Below are 26,884 nucleotides of genomic sequence, written 5' to 3' on the forward strand. Positions count from 1 at the left end.
ATATATATTTTATATTTGGTAATAAAAAAATTTTATTTTTATTTTTATTATCAACTACATTAGGAATAACTATCTAATAAGGTAGGATAAATCATGTGTTGAAATATTATATATAAAAATGTGTAGGAAGTACCTACAATATAAATACGAAAAATTTTATATGTTACAGTGGTGATTGTAAAAATATGGTAGGGTTTATGTATTTATTCTATCTTATAGCATGATTGTATGTGTGTAGGTTATAGGATAATTAGGATGTGTATGTTAATGTTGGATTTATAGTGTAGGATTGTGTATGTTTGTAGGGTTATGTATAGAGTATGGTTACATAAGCATGAATGTGGTTGTGCAGGGTTGTGTAGTGTATGGTCACATAAACATTACACGCATTTGTATTTTAGTGTAAGGTTACATAACATAAGTTGTTTGTGTAGGGTTATGCATGTTATGAATACATTAATAGTGGAGATGGTTGTGTAGTGTAGTGTAGGGTATGTAATGAATACACTACACAACCATACCATGCTTACGCATAATGTAGGATGGTTCTGTTTTGTGCAATGTATATGCAGTATCTCTGTTGTGTAGGATGGCATTGTAGGGTTTGTATCATATTATAATATTTGTATTTTCTTTTATATAAACAGCCGAAAGAAAATTTTGGATTTTTAGAGATTTGCAGAAAAATTGGTGGATGATATTGTGGGATACAAGATTAGTTGCGTGATGACGAGGGAATTGCCAGCTGGATTGCTAGTTACCTACACAGAATATTATCATGGTTATTGATTATGTAAGAATAGTATGTAAATAAAGAAACAAAATGATTATAAGATAGAAAATAAAAATTAAAAACCTTAAACTTGCCAAAAGTACAATTCCTTTTGCCAACGTGAGTAATAATGTTAATTTTGATTCCATAATCTGGCACGACTCGATTACGGGAACAACGATATAGTCCTTAAAAAACTCTTTTTAAACTTTTAAAATAGTTATTCTAATTTATTTCAGAAAAATCATAATAATTTGAATCGTTTGAAGTATTTGCAATGTTTTAAAGATTATAAAACTAACAAACAACGCATTAATAAAAGAATAAAAATACGGTTGAATAATTAAAAAAAAATAAATGGAGATCTTAAGCAAATAATGTATACAATTTGTTTTTTAAAATAAAATAACAAACCAAATAATATATTTATAAAAGAATAAAACATGAAGAACAATCTTCTTTCACAATTGGTATCGTATAAAATATTTTGATTGATGTTATGTTATATATGATTTCCATTAATTATATAATGTTTTTTAGATCTAAATAACAACTAAATATTTGTAATAAAGAATAATTTGAAACCGTCAAACAAATTAATAATTACCAAAATAAAATAATTCAGTCTTTACCATTATGCCCTTTTCAATTAATTAAAACACAAAAAGAAAAAAAAAATTGTGATTAGTTATAATCACTTCTCGTATTAAGATGACTTCTTGCTTGAACTTAAGCATATATATATATATATATAGAGAGAGAGAGAGAGAGAGAGAGCAAGGTTAAAATAAGAAGTGAAGTTTGTTTAAGAAGTATAGGAAGTGATCTGGACAATTAGATTAATTATAACACATTAGGGTATTTTTGTCTATTTATTTATTTTTATTATTTTTGGAATTAATTTATGTAGTTATTGTATCTTCTATTTTAAGCATGATATATATAAAAAAATAAAAAACTATTAACATAATCTTCATTATTGTTCGACCTCTTGACCTCTTCTATACTTTTCATTCTAATGGCTGTAATTCTGATTTTCAAATTGTATTTTAAGCTAACATCATAAATTGTTGATTCCATCATAAATAAACATCTAATTATTAATAATTTATTATTATAATAAGGTTTGTTTAAGGTGGATCCATTTATGGATGTTTGCAAGTAGAAGCAATCGAGAAGAAAGACAAATAGCCAATCAGCCATATATAAGGAACTTCTAGACATTTATAAATATTTGTTACAATGCCCTCAACCAACGACGATGAGCAATTAGGGTTTTGTCACTGCACGGCGGCGGCGAATCGTTATCTAACGGATAATCGTGACAATTCCATAGAGGAGATTTGGTCTCCTAAGCTGTTGCTATCATCAAAGGTCTTCATAGCCGCCGTCATTGTCGAAAATCTTCATAGCTGACTTGCGTCAACAAAGATGCTGTGTAGATATGGTTTTTTAGGGTTGATTTGCAAGGATTTGTATCTGGTTTTTAGGAAAAGTTTAGAAGATAGAGATGAAAATTGTTTCTAAATATTTTTTAAGAACTCAAGCGTCTAGTTTCTAGATCTGGGTTTTTACATTTTTTTTCCTGAAAGTTGTTTATGGGCTTTTAATTCTTAGTTCTTCGGAGACATTATGTTTATTTCATCAATAGTTTTTATATTGAGTAAACTGCGTTTTTTGTCCCTGTGGTTTGTCCAAATCTGCGGTTTTAGTCCAATAGTTTTAAATTTATGATTTTCGTCCATGTGGTTTCATTTCACTTGCAATTAAATCCTAACCCACTAACTCCGTTAAATCTACCTGGTTATGTCCATCTGCTTGAGGGGCAATTTTGTCACTATACTCCCAAAAGAAACCCAACCAACCCTAAATACCTAATTCCCATACCCCCTTTTCATATTTTTTTTGTTTGCATCATCTTGTTCTTCAACGCTGGTTAGATTTTATCAATCAGGATTGATCAATTCGAGTCAAAACCTTCAAACTTTAAGTGGGTTTTCACCCAAATCGATTAATTTGAGTCAAAACCCCCAAAATACAAGTGGGTTCGATTAATTTCAATCAAACGATCAAAATTTGAAGTGGGTTTTTGTTTTAGAGCTTTGATTTTCACCCAATCGATCAATCTAAATAGCACCAGTGTTTTTGTATTATGTGGTTGGGGATCTGACGGTGGAGAAGCTGGAGCTGGTGGAATTTACTGACAACGAAACGGTGGAGGCGGCGATCAGGGCCATCGGAGAATCGACTGACTGTGGGATTGCAGTTTGGAAGAGGAGATCAGTGCAAAAGGGTTTGATTGAGAATGCGAAAATGAGGCATCAGCGTTTTGTGGGGATCTTGAATCTGCTCGATATTGTTGCCTTCTTGGCTAGAGATGATTGTTTGAATAATCAAGAGAAAGCGTTGAAGACACCCGTTTCAGAATTTGTTGTTCCTGATAATATTTTGTTGAAGGAAAGTATTTAGGGCTGGTTGGGGTTTCTTTTGGGAGTATAGTGACAAAATTACCCCTCAAGCAGATGGACATAACCAGGTATATTTAACGGAGTTAGTGGGTTAGGATTTAATTGCAAGTAAAATGAAACTACAGCGACGAAAATTGCAAATTTGAAACTATTGGACTAAAACCGCAGATTTGAACAAACCACAGGGACGAAAACCGTAGCTTACTCTTTTATATTTATAACATAGCAAACACATGAAATATGATATAGATTACGATGTTCTGGGTGTTTCGTTCATGGAATATAGTCTTTGATGTGCAAAATAGTATCTTAAATCTTTATCTATGCATAGTGTGTTTTTGTTCTTGATGTTGTGTTTTAATTTTGGATTAAAATTTGGTGTCGTGTTTTAAAATACAGTGTAATATAGATTACGATATTCCTGGTGTTGTGTTTTGGATTGAAAAATCATAATTATAGATTGATAATATTTACATATATAATATAAAAAGTGGACGATTATGTCCATGGGGTGTTATAAAACAAGCATGAAAATAAAGCACACAGCCAACAAAAAACACTTTTCATCTAGATCATCAGATCACCAAATCTAACGCGCCAGATTACTTCTTACACTTTTTAAACACATTCCACATCTTATTATAACTTTACCCTATACATACATACATATGTGTGTGTGTAGGATCAGGATCATGTAAGAATTTTTTGAGAATTGAGAACTATGAGAACCATTTTGGACTACAAAAACCAAAAATAAAAAAAAATCACAAAAAAAAAACACAAAAATAAAAAAAGTAAACCAAAATTCTTATTTATCATCCCGATTTCTAAAAAAACAAAAAAAAAATTATCAATTTAGCTAAATTATACGTACATATATGTATAATATGTACATATATGTACACAATTGTTTTTTATACATGTCACACCCCGACTAAAGGCGGCGGAACATGCCGAGGTGTAACGATTGTCCATAAGCACATGACACTAATTAAAGTGACATTATTTAATAAACTCATTTCATTTCACAACATCGAAAATGTCACATAACAATTATCCATAAAATAACCATAAACAAGATATCACAAAATATGACAAATTGATATTGTTCATTTTTACTAATATCCTAAGGTCTTTGATGTCGTTTTCTTCACAATCATAAATCAACCAAGATGCAAACCTGCAACATTTCATAAAATAAAGTTTGTCAACACAAAGGTCGGTGAGCAATTCATAAGTTTAATCATATTAGTATATAATAAAGATAGCCACAAAACTTGCATACGAAACGATAAATAAAAGTGGTAATTTGGATAAATAGATATCGCTAAACACATTAGCGACACCTAGCTATAAGGGGATGCCAAACAGTCTAGGATTTTATAGTTATCGTTAATTGCATTACGTTAACGACACCTTGCTATAAGGGGATGCCAAATAGTCTAGGATTTTATAGTTCCACCAACCAAAAGCGATAAACACATAGGCATATAAGCATAGAACACCAAATCGAGCAATTATTTAGGTAAAGTATGCAACTACGTTTGTGGTTTAAGATTCAAATATAAAGCATTTTGTTGAATAAGTATGAAATGTCACCCCCAAAATAAAAGATGGAAAATGGGGTATGAAGTACTCACCTTCAAGTGGTAAACTTGAAAGATGATAATTTAGAGATTTGTCGGAACGACGAGTTTAACGCACAATGCCTAAAAAGAAAAGAAGTATTAAATTTAGAAAGGTTGTCTTGAAGGTCTTTAAACAAAATAAATGTTGAGAAATGTAAATAATTAAAGTTCAAGGTTTAAAATGTGACTATCTAAGAATTTATAATAATAACCCTTTAAAAATGTAAGTTTGCTCGAAACCGGGTTAAAGTATCTAACCTTAATATTTACTCAACCCATGTTAAGTAATAAGGTGGGTAAAATGCAAGAATGCAAATCCCTTTGGAATAAAGATACTAAAACGGGGTTTTTTTTATCGAGTGTTCGGGTTGTCGGTTCGGGTCTTGATAATTGGTCAAACCCAAAGTCAACTTTCCAAAATATTGAATGTTATGAGATAACTCAACAAAATTTAAAAAGACTTAACCAAGTATGTAGTTCCATTGTTTTAGAACTAACAACGCACGTTAAGCGAGTGTTCGGTTTTGTCGGTCCAAACTTTGTTATGAGATCAAGTTGGATCCAACATTTCCAAGTACTTAAGAAAATATTTAAACATCAATTTGTAACTATTTTTAAAGAAATATACAAGTCTTGATGGCTAAAAAAAAAAACACTTGTGTGTCTTAAGCGAGCAAGAATCGGTTTGGTTCGGTTTCCATCTCATTACAAGTTCATAGATGGTTTCCACATGTCCAAACACTAAAGAACTTGTATAATAATGTACAAATAAAAAATACCAAAAGTTAACAATAAAGTCTTTAAACAAAAGTTCGGTTTTCGGTTCGGATCGTGTTTCGGGTTAAGACCGAGGTAAGATTTTACAAACCCATAACCATAGAATTTGTAAAAATGATTTTAGAAACTTAGATCTAACACTAAGTATGTTTAAACAAACAAAACTAGTAACAAAGTTCGGTTTACGGTTTAGAGCTATTTACGGTTAAACCGAAGCATAGACTTTTAAAAACCCATAACCATGGAACTTGTAAACATGACCAACAAACTAAAATAAGCAAGATTAATATGTATGAACAAGTTATATAGATGTATATATATCAAGGACACGGAGTCCTCCATGAAGCCTTGCCTTATGGGGTCCGAAACCTCACCGACCGGAATCGGAGAAGTAACTACCAAAGGTAAACAAGGGGTGTATATTATATATATGTTGCACAACCATAAACAAGTATTAATAAGGCTACATAAACTAATTAAGATGAAAGACCAAAATCCTTCAAGAACACTTAAGAAGATAACCTTGAATCTTTGATATTTGAGAGAGTTTGTTTTTTTTTTTGGAGTTGTAGTAAGGGAAAATGAAGAGGAAAGGTGGTGTATATATAGGGTAATGTTGGTGGTCAAATATAGGTGTGAGACACAAGAGTTTTCATGCAAAATGGATCAAGACAAAAACACAAAACAAAAAATAAATAAATAAATATATTATAAATAAATAAATAAATAAAAATAAAAATAAAAATAGGATGTTTTCAAGACCCAACAAGTGTGAAACAATATTGTAACATAAATCCATCATTTTGATTATAACATAAGCTTCGGTTTACAAATCGGGTCGGTTTACATAATAAACAAATACAAAAACGAATACAAACAAGACCCGAAATTGACGAATGTCACAATACACATATGTATAATTTAAAGTAAATGATATTGTACATATGTGCACATTACGTAACTAGAGATTAAATGAAATTATACACATGTGTATAGGTATAATACGAATTATTATTTTCTTATGGGTTTTTTTTTGAAACCAGAATGAAATATAAGTATTTTTGTCTTTTTTACTTTTTTAAAATTTCATTTTTTTGTTTTATAATTTTTTTAGAGGTTTTTTTAATGGTTCAAAATGATTCTCAAAGTTCTCAATTTGCAAAGTGTTCTCCTAGAATCTTTACCCTATATATATATATATATATATATATCTTTATCTAAACTTGCAAAACATTATATTTCCTAAAACTTTCCAAAACACAAGTTTCCAATAAATAATATATAATGCTCTTTAAGCATAAATTATGGATATACTATACCAGCTTTTGAGTCCGTGTATTACACGAGATTTGTCAAATGATAAAAATAAATTAGGTCCGTTATTTCAATTGTGATTCTCAAAATACTTATGAATTAATTTAATGTACAAAGTAAAAGTTATGAATTATATTTTTTTTTTCAGTTCATAACTTATGAAATGTATCTTTTTCATGTTTCACCTGTGTACTACACATGATGGAAACTATGAACTTAATGGTAGTTCGGTTTGTTTATCTTTTTTTTAATTGCTCGGTTCATTTATTTTTGTTAACCCTGTGGTTCAGATCATTTACTTTTGTTAAAAGAAGTAGTTCGGTTCATTTAGTTTTATTAAAAAAGTAGTTCGACTCATTTACTTTTATTAAAAAAGTTTATCGACTTATTTATTTTTTACCACAAGGTTAAGTAAATGAGAAATGAAAAAATTACTATTTTATCCCTGACTTAATGGAAAAAACAAATGGGGTTAACAAAAAGTAGTAAAATAGTATGATTTTGGAAATGTAATGTATTGATTAGTAAGAAATTTAAAAAAGGTACTAAAGTTGCGTAGTTGGTTAAACCTCAAGTATGAAAATAACATTTAACTTAATAATGAATAAAATCCACATTATGTTATAACCCAATTGACTAAATGGTTTTGACCCATGATCCATGAATAGCTAGAATGAATAAGATGAAAAGTTAGAAAATTAGAAGAAATATAAGCTTGACATCTAAATTTCAATATTTTCTTTTATTAGTAAGATAAGATAAGATAAGATAAGATTCTAGAACCATATAATTGCATGGACAAAATTGCCCCTTCTTTCATACATGCCATAATGGGCCTTAAGAAGTCTTATGGAGCATTTTAAGTCATAATGAATCATAAGGAGTCTTAATAGACCACTTATGTCCATGTTTGTGTTAACGAATTATGTTTTTAAAATGTTACCGAATTTATTATTATGGGCCTTATTATATGTAAGTTAGTTATATTATGTTGCATATGTCATTTTAGGTCATATCAAAGTCATGTTAGGTGTTAATGAGTTAATACGTTTGATAAAACTACCTAACTAATTGTTATGGGCCTTAACCAATTCAATAACAAACTTTATTATATGTTATGAGTTATATAAGGTTACACTAAGCTATTTGAGAAGTAACAAAGTCATGCTAGGTGTTTATAAGTTATGTTTGATGAAACATTGTATAATCCACTAGTTTATGCCTTAATGGTGGTCTTTCTATGTATCAATGTTAGGTTACACTAAGTCATTTTAGGTCATAACAAAGTCATGCTATTTGTTAATGAGTTGTGTTTGATGAAACCTTACGTAACGTATGAACCTTTGTTGTGTTATGAATTATACTAGATTATTCATTTAGGTATTAAGAAAGTCACACGAGAAGTTATTGAGTTATGTTTTGATAAAATGATATCTAATTTATTATGGGCCTAACTAATTGTTATGATACCTAATTTATTATGATACCTAACTAATTGTTATGGGCCTTAACCAACTTTATTATATGTTATGAGCTACATAAGGTATTAAGGTTACACCAAGCTATTTTGAGAAGTAACAAAGTCATGCTAGGTGTTTATAAGTTATGTTTGATGAAACATTGTATAATCCACTCGTTTATGCCTTAATGGTCTTTCTATGTATCAATGTTAGGTTACACTAAGTCATTTTAGGTCATAACAAAGTCATGCTATTCATTAATGAGTTGTGTTTGATGAAACCTTACGTAACGTAGGAACCTTTGTTGTGTTAATAAATTATACTAGATTATTCATTTTAGGTCATAAGAAAGTCATGCGAGAAGTTATTATGTTTTGATAAAATGATACCTAATTCATAGTATCACTACTGACTTTACTATGTCCATTTCCTATAAATGTGTGAGTTGGGTTGTTAAATCATAGGATAATATTGTGAGTGATTATAAGTAGGGAAAAAGGAAAATATTAAGTGGGTTTTGTAAATTTGAGAATATATTGTTTACGTAGTATTATTTTTTAATATATTCTGAAGTGATTGAGGGTATAGGGAGAAAAGATAATAATAAAGTTGCTAAAAAAATATTATTTAATTGAAAAATAAAGAGAATATATAGTGATTCTTAATACAATTAATAGGTAAAAATATGGATATGGAATGGAACGTGAATGCTCTAAGTCACATGAAGTCATAACAAGTAAGGGTGATCAAATTCGAATATCCAAAAATTTTGAATTTGGATATCCAAAAGTTTCTGATTCAGATATCTAAATGGGTATTCGGATTTTGGGGATTCATTTTTAATAGTTTCTAAAAAATATTTAATACTTAAAAAAAAGGTTCGGATATTTGAAATTCATTCGAATCCAAATCGGATTTCAAAATTTTGGATATTTCTGGTTGGTACCCGAGTTCGGTTTCGAATCGGATTTTTTGTACAACCCTAATAACCAGTTATTTTAGGTGTTAACAGTATATGTAAAACTCTTGTCTGACTCTCTTTTAAACACAATCAATATACACTGGTTAATCCAAAATATAAAAACAGGTTAATGGTTTGCAAGTTTTCGGTAGGTACATGTGAACCAAATTTAGTTATGAGCCTACTTTCTAGCATTAATCGACTACCTACATATGGAGCCGAGATCCTATATCTATCCATATGAAAAAGAAATCATGTAACGAAGTGGATTCTTATTTGTACAACCAGGGTTTCGAACTAAGAACGAGCTTGAAGAAATTAACAACACTTAATCTTTTGAGTTCTTTTGTCGGATTGGTCTCTTAAGGTAATTGGTCTCTATATACCCCGATAAAAAAATGGGATCACTCCTTATGGACTTGTTGAGAATGATTTCGGTCTAGCTTGTGGCCTATTATAAGTGGAGGTCGCTCTAGTAGGATCCTCATGGACATGCATTTAGTTTGATAAGGATTGATTAACATTGCTTCTTCAACCCAAACCAAAATGGATAGCCCGCTAGGGACCTCTTGGCTTGTTAGCAAGAAATGCATAAATGAATGCCTTTCCTCGATTGAGAAAATAGGCTCAAGTATTTTTCGTACCTGATCCAGCCACAAAAGCCTTCGCGGGTTGGTAAGACGAAATTTGACAAAGAAAATAGAGTGCTCGCCCAGACCAACAAAAACGCTCTGTCTCTCTGCTTTCACACAAGTACACATATGGAAGATCACATCACCATAAAAGAAGGGTTCGATACCATATTTTGTTCCTGTTTTTGTTCACATCTCTGCTGCCTTATTTTTTTCTTTTCTTTTGGATTTTTTTTTTTTGGCAATAAGACCTCAAACATCGAAAAAACAAGAAAAGAAAGTTTAAGCTACAAGAAAATAAACCTACATACTATAAGTGAGCATGCTCACATACATTAATCATGTGTATATTCCCCTACTAATCACAAGTTCTGCGTTAAGTTGTTAACAAACAAATAACAAAAAAACAGCCCCAAGTTTATTAGTAGTGAACATATTTAAAAGCAAGTTAAGTTCAACCGAAAACATGGCAGAGGATGATGAAAAGCACACCCAGGAGTAAATATCCAAATCCGAACCCGTCTGAATCAAACTCGGAGCCACTAGGAGACTGATGTGCATACGAATTGTAACTCGTAGGGAGGAATTTAGAGATTAAGTGTATGAGCAGTAACAATGAGATGGGAACAAACAACACTAATGCTTCCTCCCCTATAATTAGTGACCCCGTAAGCTTTCAATGGTAGAGCTAAATATGATTAGAGTAAGGACACCAACCATCAAAGAAGGCACAAGAGGAGATGGCCTTCTTGTTCTCATGCTCCTAATTTGGCGAGTGAAACTAACATATGATAGTTGAATACACACACACACACACACACACATATATATACATGTATATGTGTGTATATGTATATGCATATGTATGTATATTTTAGTGGGAGGGTAGTTGATTGTCCTTTTACATATAACCTACACATCTTGAGGCAAACGGTACAAAAACTGAACAAATTCGGTAAATAGTTGCTTTTTTTATGTTCATAACGTTCGTATGTGTATATATGAGCCTTTGATCAAATGCGCAATGATTTAGATTGTTTATTTTTTCTCGCAATAATTTAGTTATATTGTAATGATCTCACCGCGTGCTTGCTGGCCAACATATATACATACAAATGAGACACGCAAACACAATGTATGTGTATGTTTTAGTAGTTAGCTCAAGAAAGTCAATGATTAGATGATTTGCAGATTATCCATTCACCTAATTAAGCTAGTCAACTTGGTCTTGTGTGTTTGGAAAGAAATGCCTTTGGAGACCAAACACACCAACTTGTTAACAATCTGTATAAAGATGATTGATAGCTTCATATCCAAAAAGACCCTTTTACAAATAAAATAAGAGGATGTTGTAAAATAATTAAAATTTATTTATTTATTCCCTTATTGTAAGTATATGCTATGGATAAGAAAATTTGGTAACATGCATTTTCTAGGCAAAGAACTGAGTTACAAGTACAAAGGAGCATTAAATTATAAGTATCATGAACACATATATAATCTGCTGTTAGCCACGCACATTTTGGGTGTAGCAAACTCTTTTGATTGTATGTAAGAAACACCATTTATCATACTACTCTGATACGCAGTCATGACAAGCGAGCGCAAGCTCATAAGACTCGACACAAAATTAGAAATATCATGATCAAAAGAAAAGCTCCAAATCCAAAACCCCTCTCACCCTCATGACTAGATCCACTTTGGTATTGATATGAATTCGCCGTAGAATCTTGGATAGGAAAGAATGAAGAAAACAAGTATATGGTTGGTATCAATAAAATAGGAATCATGACTATGTTTTGTACCATGGAACTGAAGATTATTGGTGCAAGAACATTCACTATCACAAAAGGAACAGTCGGTGACGGTCCTCCAATTTCCATTTTCGCTCTAACTGCGGGTTTAGTGATTAAGCTCTTTTCAGTACTCACAAGTAATGATAGTTAATTGCAGTTGATTCTGGACGACTTATACCCTGCATACTTGTTTGGGTCAATGGTTGATGATTATTCCCTTGCATGTGATTATCTATCATTTTCTTTTTCATGTATGAGTTAGGAATATCCTATATATATATGTACATATATTATTTATTCAATGTCTTGTAATTATACTGATTTTTGAAGTTAAAAGTTGTTTGTTTAATATTTTATAGTCAGAAGGTACCTGTTTTCATGAGGACAAAAAAGTGATCATGATTTGCAATCTTATAAAATATGTATTTACATATCTATCTATTTATTTTACATAACTAAACAGTCTACAGCCAAGTGGAAAAAAATATCCTCATAGTAAAATCCATCAAAATCTGGTGAGTCAAATGGATATATAACAGGCAGCAGGGAAAAAGTTTAATAAGAGCATAGTTCTAGAGGTCAAAGATATCTCAAAGCACTTGGCTAAACTCCAAAGCAAGATATAAACCAAGCAATTGCGAATGGAACTTGCGACCGAATAAAACAGTCGCAAAGATCTAAATTCGGTTACAAAATAGTCGCAGATTTTACAAGTTACAACCATCAAAATTCAATTGCAAAACGGTCTAAAACAGGTTAAAATTAATCGATCAAAATTGAATTATGAATGTTGGTCGCAATATGATTGCAGATTTTGCCACCGTCTATATTTGATGGAAAATCTTTTGCAAAAGAAAAGGTAAAATTAATCAATTGAAATTGAATTATGAATACCAGTCGCACTACTGTTGCAAGTTTGCCACCATCTATATTCTGTCGCAAATCATATTAAACTTTGAAGCAGCACTAAAAGTGGTTAACAAGCCCTCCAATCTAGCTGAGATCTATGAACATTACGTCATTATGCACAAGTTCTAGCAGTAGTGAATCAAGAAGAAAAGTTGATAGGTAGTGCAAGTTAAAAAAATTTTGTTCAAGGATAATCGATACATAAAAACAAGAAGAAAACTAAAAATTTGCACTAAAATATACTCCGTCAAGAAAGATGAAGGGTAGTATCTCCCAACTAATGTTAAATATGCCTCTGAGTTCGAGCCAACACAGTTCAATAACAACATTTTTGAAAGTTACGAAAAATAGAATTGTATATATTATTCCTTTTGATGGAAAATACTATATAGAGTTAACTCTCCCACTTTTTTTACAGTTGACCGGTAATAATCTCATATAAGAATAATTTAATAATACATTTAGACTTTATATATACTTGATTTTCCAAAATCTCTTAAGTCATTCCGGATAACAAACAACTGGGAAAATGTTTAATGAGAGCACAATTCTAGAGGCCAAAGATATCTTTAAGGACGTGGTCAAAGCAAGTTAGCTGGGAGCTATGAATATAGAAGCGTACATATTATTCCTTGTGACTAGGTCTGTACGTGAGAAAAATTAGCTATATCCTTACGAACAATGTAAGTATGTTCCTAATGTTTCACATGAAGTATTAGCAAGTAGAAGATGTAGTTGTTGAGCCTCCAATCCGGGTAGACTCAATAAGGATGGTCATGAGCGCCACACTCATAGTTGCAAGTTTACCCATGAGGTAACATTTGTGGACATACAAAAATTAGGATTTCATTAATGATTGTTCGTGGCTTAGATCTTGAAGTAGGCTCAAATGCTTTATGTTGTCTCTCGATCTTAAGGATCCAAATTATAAGATCTGGATATTCTTGGTAACTTGATACGATTGAGCTCCAGACGTATAATATGTTCCAACTTACGTATACCTTCATCAAAGGAAGGTCAAGGGAAGCCAGACTTAAACTTGTCAAACTTTGACCTCATCTCATTTAACTTAACATGAATCGAGCTTAGTTTGTTTCAAACTCCACATTCAAAGCTTGAGACTGGCGAGATTATTTTCAAGATTGAGAATGACTCATGTACTATGTATAAGTTATTTACTTGTTTTATCATATAACCACACTCTTATTTTTTAAAAACCTTTATAGTTTATCATATAAACTAATCTCAACTCTCCATATTCAAAATCAATGGACAAGATTACTTCTTATCCTTTCTACAAAAACTATACTTCCTATTATAACCTAACTCATAGTTTTATATATAACTAACATAGAGGACCCATATGTTACGTCATGCCATTACATTAAAATTAAACCATGATCTGACTAAGTTATGTAGAGGATTGTTAAAAACTTAAAATCCAAAGACCAAAACGTAAAATTTACATATAATCTATTCTAAATCGAATAAACTTATATACAAAAGTTAAAATAAATATTATATAAATTAAATGCCTGTTAATGAATGAATTAATTGTTATATGTAAGGGTATGCAAAAATAATATTCTTTCACTTAACCATAACACTCAAAACATCCACAACAATGGCGTCCAGTGCTAGGGTTTTCAACGGCTGCAGAACGCTACTCACCGCCGCAAAGTCCGCCACTCCAAAACCTACCACGGCCGCCGCAAAGAAGAAGACCACCGTCAAGAAGCCAACCGAGAAGAAGCCTTCTTCTGCCGGCATTCTAAAACCCTTACCCATTTCACCGGCCCTAGCTCACTTCCTCGGCGTCTCGGAGTCGGCTCGCACTGAAGCCGTTAAGAAGATTTGGGAGTACATCAAGTCCAATCAGCTTCAGGCGAGTTATTAATAATAATAATAATAATATTTTAGGGTTTCATATTAGTTAATCCCCAATGTTTTGACCCGGACCCAGTTGATGGGAACCGACCCGGTTGTAAATAACCGGGTATGATCAGTTCCGGATTCCCGGCCCTGGTTAATGGTATTATCGGGACCCTATTGTAATATAACCGGGTCTGATCGGTTTGGGTCTTACCCTGTTTATGCTCACCTCTAAATTGCTGCTTGATATTATTAACCAGTTATGTTGAAACGAGCCCAAGCCCGACTAGGCTCGAGGTTAACTCGTTTTGACTTATGAGGACTCGAGCTTGGCTCATTTCGTGCTCTTTTTTTTAAGCTTGAGCTCGGGTTGTTTATTAATATTAATCAATTTATATACGTTTTTTTTTTGTCATTTTTATATTTATTGAGAAATACTTTAAGCAAGCCGGCTCGATCTAGAAAAAGCTTGGCTCCTTTCGAGCCTTTTATCTATCCGAGCTCGAGTAGCTTGCGAGTGGGTCAGCTCGTTTGCACCCCTAGCTTAAAGTCAACTCGTTTTGACTTATGAGGACTCGAGCTCGGCTCGTCAGCTGTTCTTTTAAAGCTTGGGCTCGGGCCGTTTATTATTTATTAATTAATTTATATATGTTCTTTTTGTTACTTTTATAAATTTTGAGAAAAAATTTAAACAAGCCTAAGCTCGGCTCGAGCTCTAGTACATAGAAGTCTAAAAGAGGTAAAACTGAAAAACACAGAACACTCGTTAAGGCTTGATGAGCCTAAACGAGCTTCCCATGCAAGGCTTGAGCTCGGACTTGATAACTAAACAACTAAACGAGCTTTATCTGAGGCTCGAGCTTGAGTTTGAGCTTGGCTCGTTTACACCCCTAGTTGTGTTGTCATGCATTTTAACCCTAAGTTTATAATCAAATATGTATATTAGTTGATCCCCAATGTTTTGATCCTAAACTCTGTTTATGGGCCATGATGTTTGATTTGTGGTGTGATATTATTTTCCCTAAGATTATGATAAAATCGGTTTTGATTGCAGAATCCGATGAACAAGAAAGAGATAATATGCGACAAGAAGCTCAAGACAATATTTGATGGGAAAGAAAGAGTAGGGTTTCTAGAGGTTGCCAAACTGCTTGCCCCACACTTTGTGAAGGCTACTTGATTACTGATTTGGTTACTGATTATGACATTTAGGCAGGTTGTTGTTGAATGTTGATATTGCTCTTTTGATCTAGGAACTTGCAATCTTTTGAAATGGATGCTACTGATGATTAAACAGTTGTAAGAATTGGAAACAAAAAGCATGTTTTGGTGAATGATGCTTACTTGCTTTTGATAGTTTATGGTTTTACATATATGGTCTTTTTTTTTTCTTTTCTTTTCTTTTTTGTGATGAGAATGTGTGTATTATATGCATAAATGGCTAGTTAAGAAGGTGGTGTACCCATTGCTCGACTATGGGTGGTGAGCCGTACCATGGTCTTGATTCGTCATCTGAACCGACTGGTGAATGGTACACCCCGTCGAAGCTAATGTTTAACGCTCCCTCGAGATGTGCTGATACTTCGGGGACAACTCCATCACCCCATACATCTGCTTGCCCGCATACCTGTGAAAACATAATGCTTGTTATACCTTAGCTTAAGCAAAGGATTGTTGGCGGCAATTTCGACTCATGTTTTAATACACGGATCAACTCAAGTTATGTTTTATCTGAAACTGCCCAAATGCATAAAAAGATTTAGTTAAAAAAATTGTCAGTTTAAACCGTAAAAAGCTTTGTTTGAAAAGGACGTGCGAGGTGCCAAGGATAACGATTAATGAATTAGGGGCAAAAAATGGACGCCGCATGTAGTTCTGGGTCAAATTAGAGTTTGTTTACATGACTAATAGGTTAATGTGTGAAAAAGATGAGAGATATACGGCTTTTGATTGTAAATAAAGCTTATTTGGTTGTACATAAGATGCGAGCCTTGCGTGATCAAAACACTTCTGAAAACCAAGGTTCAAAGTAGCCTAAAATGTATTTAAAATAAATAAGACCCTCCAAAGTTTGTTCATAATGAATTATGCTATTATAGTTTTTGAAACGTATTCAACCCGCTAAACTACAAGTGTCAATAAAGAAATATAAGGACAAGGTGTTATAGGGTCAACCCAACCCGCCCGATTCAAGAAATGGGTTGATCGGACAGGTTGGTTGGATTGAAAAGAAAATATAAAAAAAAATACCTGTTTGTATCCCTGACCAACAAAGCGGGCGCGAAACGTGGCACCTGTTGATATTAAAGTTCCTGACTCGCTTGTAACTGGTACAGTTGTTGCAGGATCTGAGTTACCAAATAAACGACTGCCATAGATGTACCTACAAGTTGCTCAAAACCGGAACCAAAACTATTGAAATGTCTAAAATACCCTTTAATTATCGACAAAAACGTTATCACAGTATACCTGCCTGCGATGCATACGTATCTTAATTCTGGAGTATAAACAACTTTCTTGCAGTTTTTCTCAACATAATCCAACAGACCCCTTGTTTGATCAATAACTCCAGGCACCCCTTTTGGTGGTGGCCTAAAAATTAAATTCAGAAATGAAAAAAAGAAAAAAACAAGGTTTAAACTTTATATCTTGAATTGAAGCAATGTTAAAGCATTTGGCAAATACATACTGAAGAGGTGATCCTAGAGTGAGAAGCAAGGAAATATTATTACTCGCCTCGGTGAACTCTTCCATATACACCCGAGCCAACCAACCTCCTGCAGAGTGTCCGATTATGGACAACGAACCGCCTGTGGAGTGACCATTTTAAAAGGTTAAACGCCACTATTTTTAAAAAAATTACGTACCTGTAAATGAATAGAAAGGACACGAACAAAGCATGTTCTTGTTTGTTTCTTTAACTTCAACCAAACAAATGGGAGTACACGAACAGTTAAATGACCAGAATTTTCTTGTTTGCATTCGTTCGTTAAAAAAAATGAGCGGGTTCATGCTCTGTTGTGTCCATTCGTTCGTTAAAAGTAAATGTGGACAATTGTGTTTGGCCTAAAAAGTTTTTAAAGCTAGACTAAATTGTAATGGGCTTAAAGTATTTAAATGAACGTATTAACAAACAAACGTAAACAAAACAAATGTAATGACAGAACAGAAATGCACTTAAGTGAACAAAAATAAATGAAGTTAGCTTAACTTCTTACCAAACAGTTAACGAAAGATTAAGTGAACATTTGGTTCCTTTACACGCCTAAATTTAGAGACTTTAACATACAGAAATTAGTTACTGACTTTCACAAGATAATTAACTTCAATATATTAAGTTGAGGAACTTTTTTTTTTGTGTATGAAAAAGCAATGAAGTATATTGGTTTCTATGGCACTAGCTCATTTTCTAACCTTGAGATTGTTTCAAAGCTTCATTGACAGCCTCATCAACCCGGTTTAAATACCTGCACACAATAGTGCATCTAACTTCTAGTGAAATCAACTCATTCAGGAACTTGACTCACAATGCTCAAAAACTATGCAAAGCCAACCTACCAATCAAGGACAGGCCGAGGTTGGAGGGTGCCTCGCCAGTAATTAGGGTCAACCAAACCTGCAGCGTTTCTTAGCCAGTCAATTCTTGAAACTTTGGCAACCACAGTTGAAACACCATATCCTTCGAGAGTTAAAGCTAGCTTCTGATAATCACCTGTATTATTCCCTAATCCCTATCAAAAAAATCAAGATTATATTAATAAAACTTATAACTGTATTCATTAACTGCATTTTGGTGATCATCTTAACTTGAAACCTGTCGAAACACATATTTTAGTGTTGTAACTAATAATACAAATCTCATGGGTTGGGTCAGGCGAGTTTGTGTCACAAGTCAGAACCGGCCGATTAAAAAAGGGTTAACTTGGTCCGGGCTGGGACGGGTTTGGGTTAGAATAGGTTCTGGTTGGAACGGGTTTCGGGCCAAAACAAGTTAGTTTATTTATTTATTTATTTTTATTTTATTTTTCTAAAAGAATTACCATAACTTTCAGCTTTGCTGGTTTTCGGCACCTGTTAATGGGTCGGGTCACTGTTCAGAACGGGTTGATAAAAAAAGTGTTAATTTGGTCCGGGTCGGAACGGGTTTTGGGTCAAAACAAGCTAGTTTGAAAAATGTTTTTTTTTCTTACTATAAATTTCAGCTTTGCTTCAGGTTTTCGAGTGCCGCTTGGGAAACACGCGTCCAGCACCACGTAATGCGCGTAACTGGAGTCGGTTAGGGGTCAAAATTTCCAGGCCTAGTTAATGGTCATAAATTGTAGTTAATGTTACAATAATAATCAATTTCTATTGGTGGGTTGAGTTAGAACTTACGGGCAGAATGACAGCAGGACGGTAGGTGACCGAAGAAGATGATAATGAAGTAGAAGAAGAATCCGGCTGTACGACGGCGGAGCAGGCGCAGGGGAACCGCCGTGAATGTGGCAGTGGCAGGGGTTTGAAACAGGGAGCCAATGCCATCATCTCATCTCATATCTTTCCGCTTTCCTGTTGTGTGGTTACATATGACAGTTGCTTATTATGTGGTTGGATTGCTTTTTAAATATTTGCATTTACACCCCTTAATATTGCTCATCTTTTTATATTTGGGCTTGTTTTTATAAGAGTTTGATTTTGAGATAATCGATATATGAAGCTCGAGCTCGGATCTTGGGTACTGTGTAATCTCAGTTTTTAACATTTTTATTTGAAAACTTATATATATTTTGAAGGGTACCCTTTTGGGTAGTAGCAAAACATATCCTTTCAACTAAAAGTCTTAACAACCAAACGAAAATTTATAGATTATAATTAACCATTTAACTCCTGAGCCATTGTTAGTATTAGTAGACACTTAATTAACTAACAAAGGAATTGAAGATAACATGCATAAGATAAAATAACCCAAATGAGGTTCTTGTTGCAAGGAAAAACTTAAAGATTCAACGAGGTGTCACATAGTGATTCAAGAGCTGTCAGACTTTTATTTGGGCCAGTTCAACAAGGAGAAACTAGGCTGATGCCTTAACTTCAAACGAGCATAACTTGGGCTATGAATTTTGTTACGAGACCCGTAACCACCAGATGAAAATTTCGTTAGGCTAGATCATGGGACAAATGCCCAAAAGAGGTTTAACTCAAAACAGACCTGAATTCCTTGATTTCAAGACCTGTCTTTGCAATCAAGATTTTCTCCAATTAAGTTAATCTTCAATAGATTTACATTCGTTTGAGTTTGATGTATGAAACTCAAGTCCAAACCCATTCATTAAAAGAGCTTCAACACAAGCTTAACTCCCCTTTCACACTCCTAACTATTATGATGGATATCTACATTTTCAAACATCATTATCTCCAAACATTTTTAAACAATTGCACTTCGGGAACACCATAACCTAGAGGACTTGCACGCCACTCTACTAAAATCAAAATCAAAGCAACATTATACCATAATATCAAGATCCAAATCCAAAGTTAAAAATCAAATATCTAACGAGAACCCAAACTTCTTAAGTTGATACACTAAATGAACTCAGTAAGTTCTTGATTGCATAAATTTTACTAAAAATATCAGGAAAAAGTAATTACATAATTTTTATTGTCAATGTACTTTAGCTCAACTGACATTAGAGACTAGAATAAGTGAATGTTTAAGTCGACAGCTGGAAGATCTTAAATTTGAATCCGATCATAACCAGGTTTTACCGCAGTTGCTCTACGGGCCCAGGTTACTCTTAAAACATGAGATGGTGGGCTTGCAAAAAGCCTTTTACCGTTGGGTTAATCCTGTATTAAGAAACGCGTGGGCGGATGGATGTATGTATCAAAGTAAACGCCGCGTCCCTGCACAACAAACGTGTCCACTATCTCTATAATATAATAAATAAATCTCTCTCTCTCTTTATATATATATATATATATATATATATATATATATATATCTTCCAACTTATTATACATATCTTCATTCACAAGGAAGGAAGGAGACGGTAATTTCAACTTCAAATCGGTAAGCACTGATTTAGCGTCATAGTTTGTGAATTATTATTATTATTGATGATCGAATTCAGTAATCATATCTTGAATTCCGTATGTGATTGTGTGTTCTCAGTTGCCAAATATCTTAGATCCCCAATTTTGTTTTTGAATTTGAAACTGGTGGAAATTAAATTCATTATTGTGTATTTGTTGACAAAAACTAGTTGTTAATTTTGGGTTGTAATACTTCATCTTTGATGATAGACAAAGGTCTCAAGCATATATATTTTTCATTTTTATAACATATCTGTTACGGGTTCTGTTCTGTGTGTCTCGTTGATTACGCGTCTGATGCGGGTGAACACGTTGAATCCGGAAAAGGTCGTCGGACACGTGTTCGACACCTGTTAGTGCATCATTGATTGCGTGTCTGGAGCTAATAACGCGTCTGGTGCCGGCTAGAGGCGTTCCACACTGGTAATGCGTCCGGTGCCTTTTAACACATCAGACGCTGGTAAGGCGTCCGCACCGATTCATGTCGTAGCGTGCTTCGGGTTGCTCAGGTTTGTTGAGAAAAAATGACCCGATAACTGACCCATTTAAGGTTTGGGTTGGTTGGGTTCTGGTTGTTCAGGTATTCTCTAATTCGGGTCCGGGTTGGGTTCGGTATTCAGGTACGGTTAGAAAGCGCACGCCTACGTCAAACCTTGGTAAGGCGTCCAACACCGGTTACACGTCCGGCTCATGTCTTTGATTTCGCGTACGGCATCAGTTTCGTGTTTGTAGCTGGTTAAAAATCTGAAGCCGGTTAACGCGTCTGACGCTGATTAACGCGTCCAACGTCGGTAAAATATTTAAGTGAAATTAGGGTAAAATGGTCATTTGATAAGTTAATTTTGATGAAATGAATAAATAAGAAATTTGTAATTGATTTTTTGGCTTGTGGAAGTACGTAATTAAAGATTTTAGGAACGGGAAATATGTAAATACCCTATTATATTTTAATACATCTTTGTCATGCTAAATTGAATCACTGTCCTGTTTATTATGCCTACTATTCATACAGATAACCACTCAAATTTTATTCCATAACTTAAAAGGTAGCAGAATCATTTATAACCCAATCGCCTTTAAGCAGGACAGATTCCGTTTTCTTGTTTTCTTGAAGTTCAATAGTATCTGTGAAGCAGCTGTCTGACTACATTAGTGTAGTTTAAAAACAATTATCATATAATTCAGCATCTTTTCTCTTCAATTTTGGTTGCAGGTAATTCTAACTTTTGAAAAAACATGAGTGGAAACGAACCTCATAACGATCAGGACAAGGGGCTACTCTCTAATCTAACACATGCTGCTGCTGGATACGCGCATAACCATCAACAATACCCTCCACCACAAGGGTATCCCGGATACTCCCCACAACAACCGTATCCTCCACCAGGAGGGTATCCCGCATACCCCCCACAACAAGGCCATCAGTATCCTCTAAGTGGCTATCCGGCCGCTTCACATGGTTCAGGAGGTAAGTTGATCTCATCGACACTCATATTTCACATTTTTCTAAGTTTCCACATTACATTATCATATGCCAAATTGTCAATTCACTGGTTAAGTAGACATATTATGAAAGCTCAATTGGAAATTGGATGGTTTTCGTTTGAGTAGAAATAGATGTCTTGAACCTCAAGATATAATTGAAGTCGGTTGTTTGCAGTTTAATAAAGGCTGTCCTTGGATGACAAACTGAAAAAACCAAAACCGAACTTATCGATTATCATTTTCTATATTCAGTTTTAACTTTTAATTAATTTATAATAATTAAACTAACAATAAAAATTTAGGTCCAAATTCATCATTTTTGGCCGATTTGTTATTTTTGGAGCTCAAATAGGAAAACCAAAAAAAACCAAAACCAAACGGTTTTCAGAATCTCAGAAACCGAAGTTTTGATTTTCTGGTTTCGTTTGAGCCCAAAACGACCCATGCGTGCTATTAAGTAAAGCTGTTCCGCCCATATTATTTATTCTGCTGTTAATTTAGAAGGAATTATCTCGAAAATATTCCTTTGATTAAATATCACAGATTCACATCAACAAGATAGCTTTATCCAACTGTTGATATGAAACGATTAGATAACATTTTGCGAAAAAGGATGTAAAAAAAATGGAATAGCAAACTTTTTCTTGGAAAGCCTTGGTCTATATTAAAAGTATTTTATGCTGCTTTAGGTGTTAAAGACAAATAATTCTTTGATTACATACAATCTTAATGAGATAACTTTATCCAATAGTTGAAATGAAACGGTTTGATTACTATGATTAGATTAGATTAAAGCAAACTTTTTTGGGGAAAATTTATGCTCTTTTTAATCTTTATAATCATTTCAACCTGGTCATCATCATTAAAATAATAATAATAAATGATAGTAATAATCCAACATTGATAATTTGATATGTTTGATTAGGACATGGGGGTATGGGAGCCATGCTGGCTGGAGGTGCAGCGGCGGCTGCTGCTGCGTATGGGGTCCACCAGATGACATCATCGCATGGGGGGCATGGAGGCCATGCACCGGGTATGGGACAGTTTGTTAGTGGCATGCATGGTAAGCACGGTGGTAAGTTCAAGGGTGGTAAGCATGGGAAAGGTAAGTTTGGGAAGCACAAGGGTAAGGGAAAGATGTTCAAGAAATGGAAGTAAGTGTAGACGATGTATATGTTATACTTTTATGGTATGTTTTAACTTTGTATGTAAAATCCGAGTTTGTCAGAGATAGTTGTCTGGATTGTTCGTTCTTGACGGATTATTATGGTTCCGGTTTAAGATATTATGATAATAAAAGATGGTTTATGTATAATTTTGTTGATTTGCATGATAAACACATTAGCCGATATGCCCTTGTGCACACGGATAGTTGTTAGCATGCTCATGTAGACACCCATATGTTTCATAGGACATGCATCTACTAATCTACTATAATGTTCAGCCTCAAAGTGTAGATATAGAGAATGTATTAACACTTACCTTGACGATGGCCAAAAGTGAAGTGATGGGTACAGGCCAACTAACCATGTTAAGTGTTTGGTTTGACAATGGGCTTAGTCGTGTAGATGAAGACTCGTGGAGAGAGTGCCCTGAAGATGCAAGCGTGTGGATGAGCAATATTGAAATGGGTAATTGTTAAGTTTTGCGTGGGTAATTGTTAAATATTGCAAAACGCCAACATAGCGACACAGTTGCGACCGAGAGTGCAAAGAAAAGCGATTGAAAGTACGAATAAAGAGACTAAGTTCAAAAGGCATGAGTTTAGTCTCTGAGCGCATTCGGAGACCTTTGAACTCATTTAGATATTTCTTAGTGTCTATTACAATATTCATCAACGAATTTATGCAATAAATTTTTTTTGACTGAACTCATAATTGTGACCTAATGGCATTTGGTCAAATGGTATTTAAGTGTGTGATGGGTGCTTCCTTCTTTGAGAGGTTGAGAGTTCAAACTCTATAATAAGCAGATTAGGTTAATTTTGGAGTAGATTAGTTGTAGTTAAAAAAATATCTCCCTTTATAAAATTATCTTCTTAACTAGTTAATCAATATGCCATGCATATTAATGACCATCGCCTTGATTTGAGGTGTGGTTGGTACAGCAGACTTGTCGGCCATCTGCCCATCTCTTAAAATATCAAATATGTATATGCCACCATACCATCCATTTCATGACACCAAACCTTTAAACAATGACGGATTCATTCACACCTGAGAGGGGGTAAAGACCCCCACTGAGTTGAAGGTCATTAGGGTAAAAAGATAACACATTAGTATCAAAAAATATTTAAACCCCCTTGCAATTCTTTTATGTCCCCCCATGAACCTTTAAAATCCCATTTAAGATGAACAAATTATCAAAATTTAAGAACCTGCAACTCTTATCGGAAGTTATGGGGTTTAGGGAACATGTTAAGAGAGAGAGAGAGAGAGAAAAGTGGAGGAGGTTAGTGGAAGCTGTAAAGTGGATAAAGAAAATAGGAATTCAAGGCTAAGTTTGATATTAACACTTTTGTGTTCAATAGAGTTACAGTACGTACCTTTTAATTTGATTTTGATTTTGATTTTGATTTTGATTTTGATTTTGATTTGATCTTTAAACAACCCTAGATTTTAATATTTCATATTACACATTAACAAAATCTAACTAAACTTAATTGGCAAACATAGATTTATCGTTAAGTGTTTCGTTTGTTATTTTTTATTTATTTTTAACAATAGCCTTTTGCTTTCCAATTTTTAACAATACGCCATTTTTATTTATATAACTCTAAAATTTCATAAGCATTATTATCTATATATGTTTGAGTTGATCAAAGATATTAACTATATTATTATAACATAAATACTTAATAAGTAAATAAATATCATTAAACAAATTCATGAGTACAAAATATATTGACCCGACCCATTTTACCCCGACTTATTTTGATCATACCTATTTTTTACCCCACTCATAAAAAGTCCTGGATCCGGCACTACCTTTAAGTGTTGTTGATAGTTCCTAATTTAATTTTTCTTAAAACACTCTTTAATAGTTTAGTTTTAGATTTTTATTGCTGACTATTTGTTGAGTCTTAAGACCATTGGAACTGATGGATACAAAAGTAAGTAATTAGACCTTTCGCATCAAGGTCATCCATACCTTATGTGGAAGATATTTGTGAGACGGATGGAAAAGGCAAGTGTTGTTGAGGTTGAGGTAGATGTCATCCATCCTTGAAAATCCTTTATCATGGATTGTGAAGGATGGTGGTTTGTGGGTCCTTCGTATTGGTGATGTGAATATTATGAAATTGTTTGTGGGAAGAATGAATATGTTATTGTTGTAGGTAAAAGTGTTTGTGGAAAATATATATCAAAAGTTGATATGGCACGCTAACTAGGCTGTTTGTGGAGAAAATTACTCTGAATTAATGCCGGCGGTCTTATCCATAGAAAGTTGCTAACCGCAAGTAAAGTTATTGTTGGTAGATTGAGCTTGTAAGTTACCATTAATTATGTGACCCAACTCGGAAAAATATAATTTTGACGTGCCCCAACAGGCCAACACGGTATAAAAAATGGGATCCATAATGGTTGGATGTATATACAAAATTATTCTCTCAACTTCTTTCAAGTCAAAATCCTGTCACCAAAGTGACCAAACCATAAAAGACACAATTACGTTCATGACTCTCATGAGTTTCGAAAAGTCTTCCGTAATACAAATCAACGAGATAACTTCTTCTAGTTGTCACAAATATTGATCAATAGTATCTCCAGGAACATGGATGAATGTAAAATAAACACAAAAAGTTACACAAATTCTTGTTCAACTCTAATGACCCTAACAAAGAATAGGAATCAGTGTGCTTGTTGGTGAAGTGCAACGATATGAATGATAACTGACCTAGTCGTCGGTCGTTTGCAACTTCCTCACTCATTAATCTTGATCCCGTCTAAACGAACTAGACATGGTTGTGGTCTTTGGTTATAATCAACCCAAAACAAAAATTTAAATTACAAATACAGAGTCTTGACCCAATAAAACATATACATAAAATAAGAACAAAGTTTGTTTTGAATAGTCCCAAAACTAAATGGATTAAAAAAAAAACTAATAGCAAAGCAAGACAGGATAAGAGTTGCTGTCAACTTTTATCTTTTTTTTCCTTCTAAAAGTATGTAGAGCAAACTTTTGGGGAAAGGCTCAATAATTAAAGTTTTATGCGTGTTTTTAAATTTAAGTAGTGAAAGGTGCTTGCTTTTTTTCTTTTATATCTTTTCTCTGTCTTTTGTTACTTGTGTATTATTCTTCTATTCTTTCTTTATACATATATTAGATTTTATCCCCCGTATTACGGGAGTTGTTTTATATTATTCGTTTTTAATATCTATATATATATATTTGGATTTTAATTTTATTTATTGTAAGAAAGTTAATAATTAATATACTTGAGGTTTGATGATAAAATGGTTTCACAAATAAATGATATGTTATAATCCGGTTTAAAAGCTATCTGTGTTTGGTGATACGCATTACCCGTTTATTTTCTTTATTATAAAATTGTTTCTTAATTATAAATAATATATTTTTTTAAATAAAATAGGATATTAATTTTTAGTATATCCCTATTTTATAGAATTTTCATATCAAATATTTGATGAGATTAATTTTTAATATAATGAGATATTATAACCCGTTTAAGAGACATCTGAGTTTGGTGAGGCCTTTACCCATGAATTCG

The 26,884-nt window shown here is 33.3% G+C and overlaps 3 protein-coding genes across 3 annotated transcripts; 2 read left to right on the forward strand and 1 right to left on the reverse strand.

Moving 5' to 3' along the window:
• Positions 1-14,341: 14,341 nt before the first annotated feature.
• LOC143545458 (upstream activation factor subunit UAF30-like) lies at positions 14,342-15,769 on the forward strand. Its single transcript, XM_077037353.1, has 2 exons — positions 14,342-14,602; positions 15,644-15,769. Exons 1-2 carry the CDS (start codon positions 14,342-14,344, stop codon positions 15,767-15,769), a joined length of 387 nt encoding a protein of 128 aa, XP_076893468.1.
• Positions 15,770-16,030: 261 nt separating this feature from the next.
• Positions 16,031-19,110, reverse strand: LOC143545459 (uncharacterized). The gene is made up of 7 exons (XM_077037355.1): positions 18,964-19,110; positions 18,148-18,320; positions 18,004-18,056; positions 17,279-17,399; positions 17,059-17,181; positions 16,840-16,972; positions 16,031-16,216 (listed from the first exon to the last, which is right to left on the reverse strand). The coding sequence occupies exons 1-7, from the start codon at positions 19,108-19,110 to the stop codon at positions 16,031-16,033; spliced, it is 936 nt and encodes a 311-aa protein (XP_076893470.1).
• Positions 19,111-21,834: 2,724 nt separating this feature from the next.
• Positions 21,835-23,380, forward strand: LOC143545431 (uncharacterized). The gene is made up of 2 exons (XM_077037333.1): positions 21,835-22,129; positions 23,072-23,380. Exons 1-2 carry the CDS (start codon positions 21,898-21,900, stop codon positions 23,305-23,307), a joined length of 468 nt encoding a protein of 155 aa, XP_076893448.1. The 5' UTR covers positions 21,835-21,897; the 3' UTR covers positions 23,308-23,380.
• Positions 23,381-26,884: the final 3,504 nt, after the last annotated feature.

Source organism: Bidens hawaiensis, unplaced genomic scaffold (assembly GCF_021521415.1).
Source record: "Bidens hawaiensis isolate Kalapana, Puna unplaced genomic scaffold, B.hawaiensis_p1.1 tig00013977_1, whole genome shotgun sequence".
Classification (NCBI taxonomy): Eukaryota; Viridiplantae; Streptophyta; class Magnoliopsida; order Asterales; family Asteraceae; genus Bidens; species Bidens hawaiensis.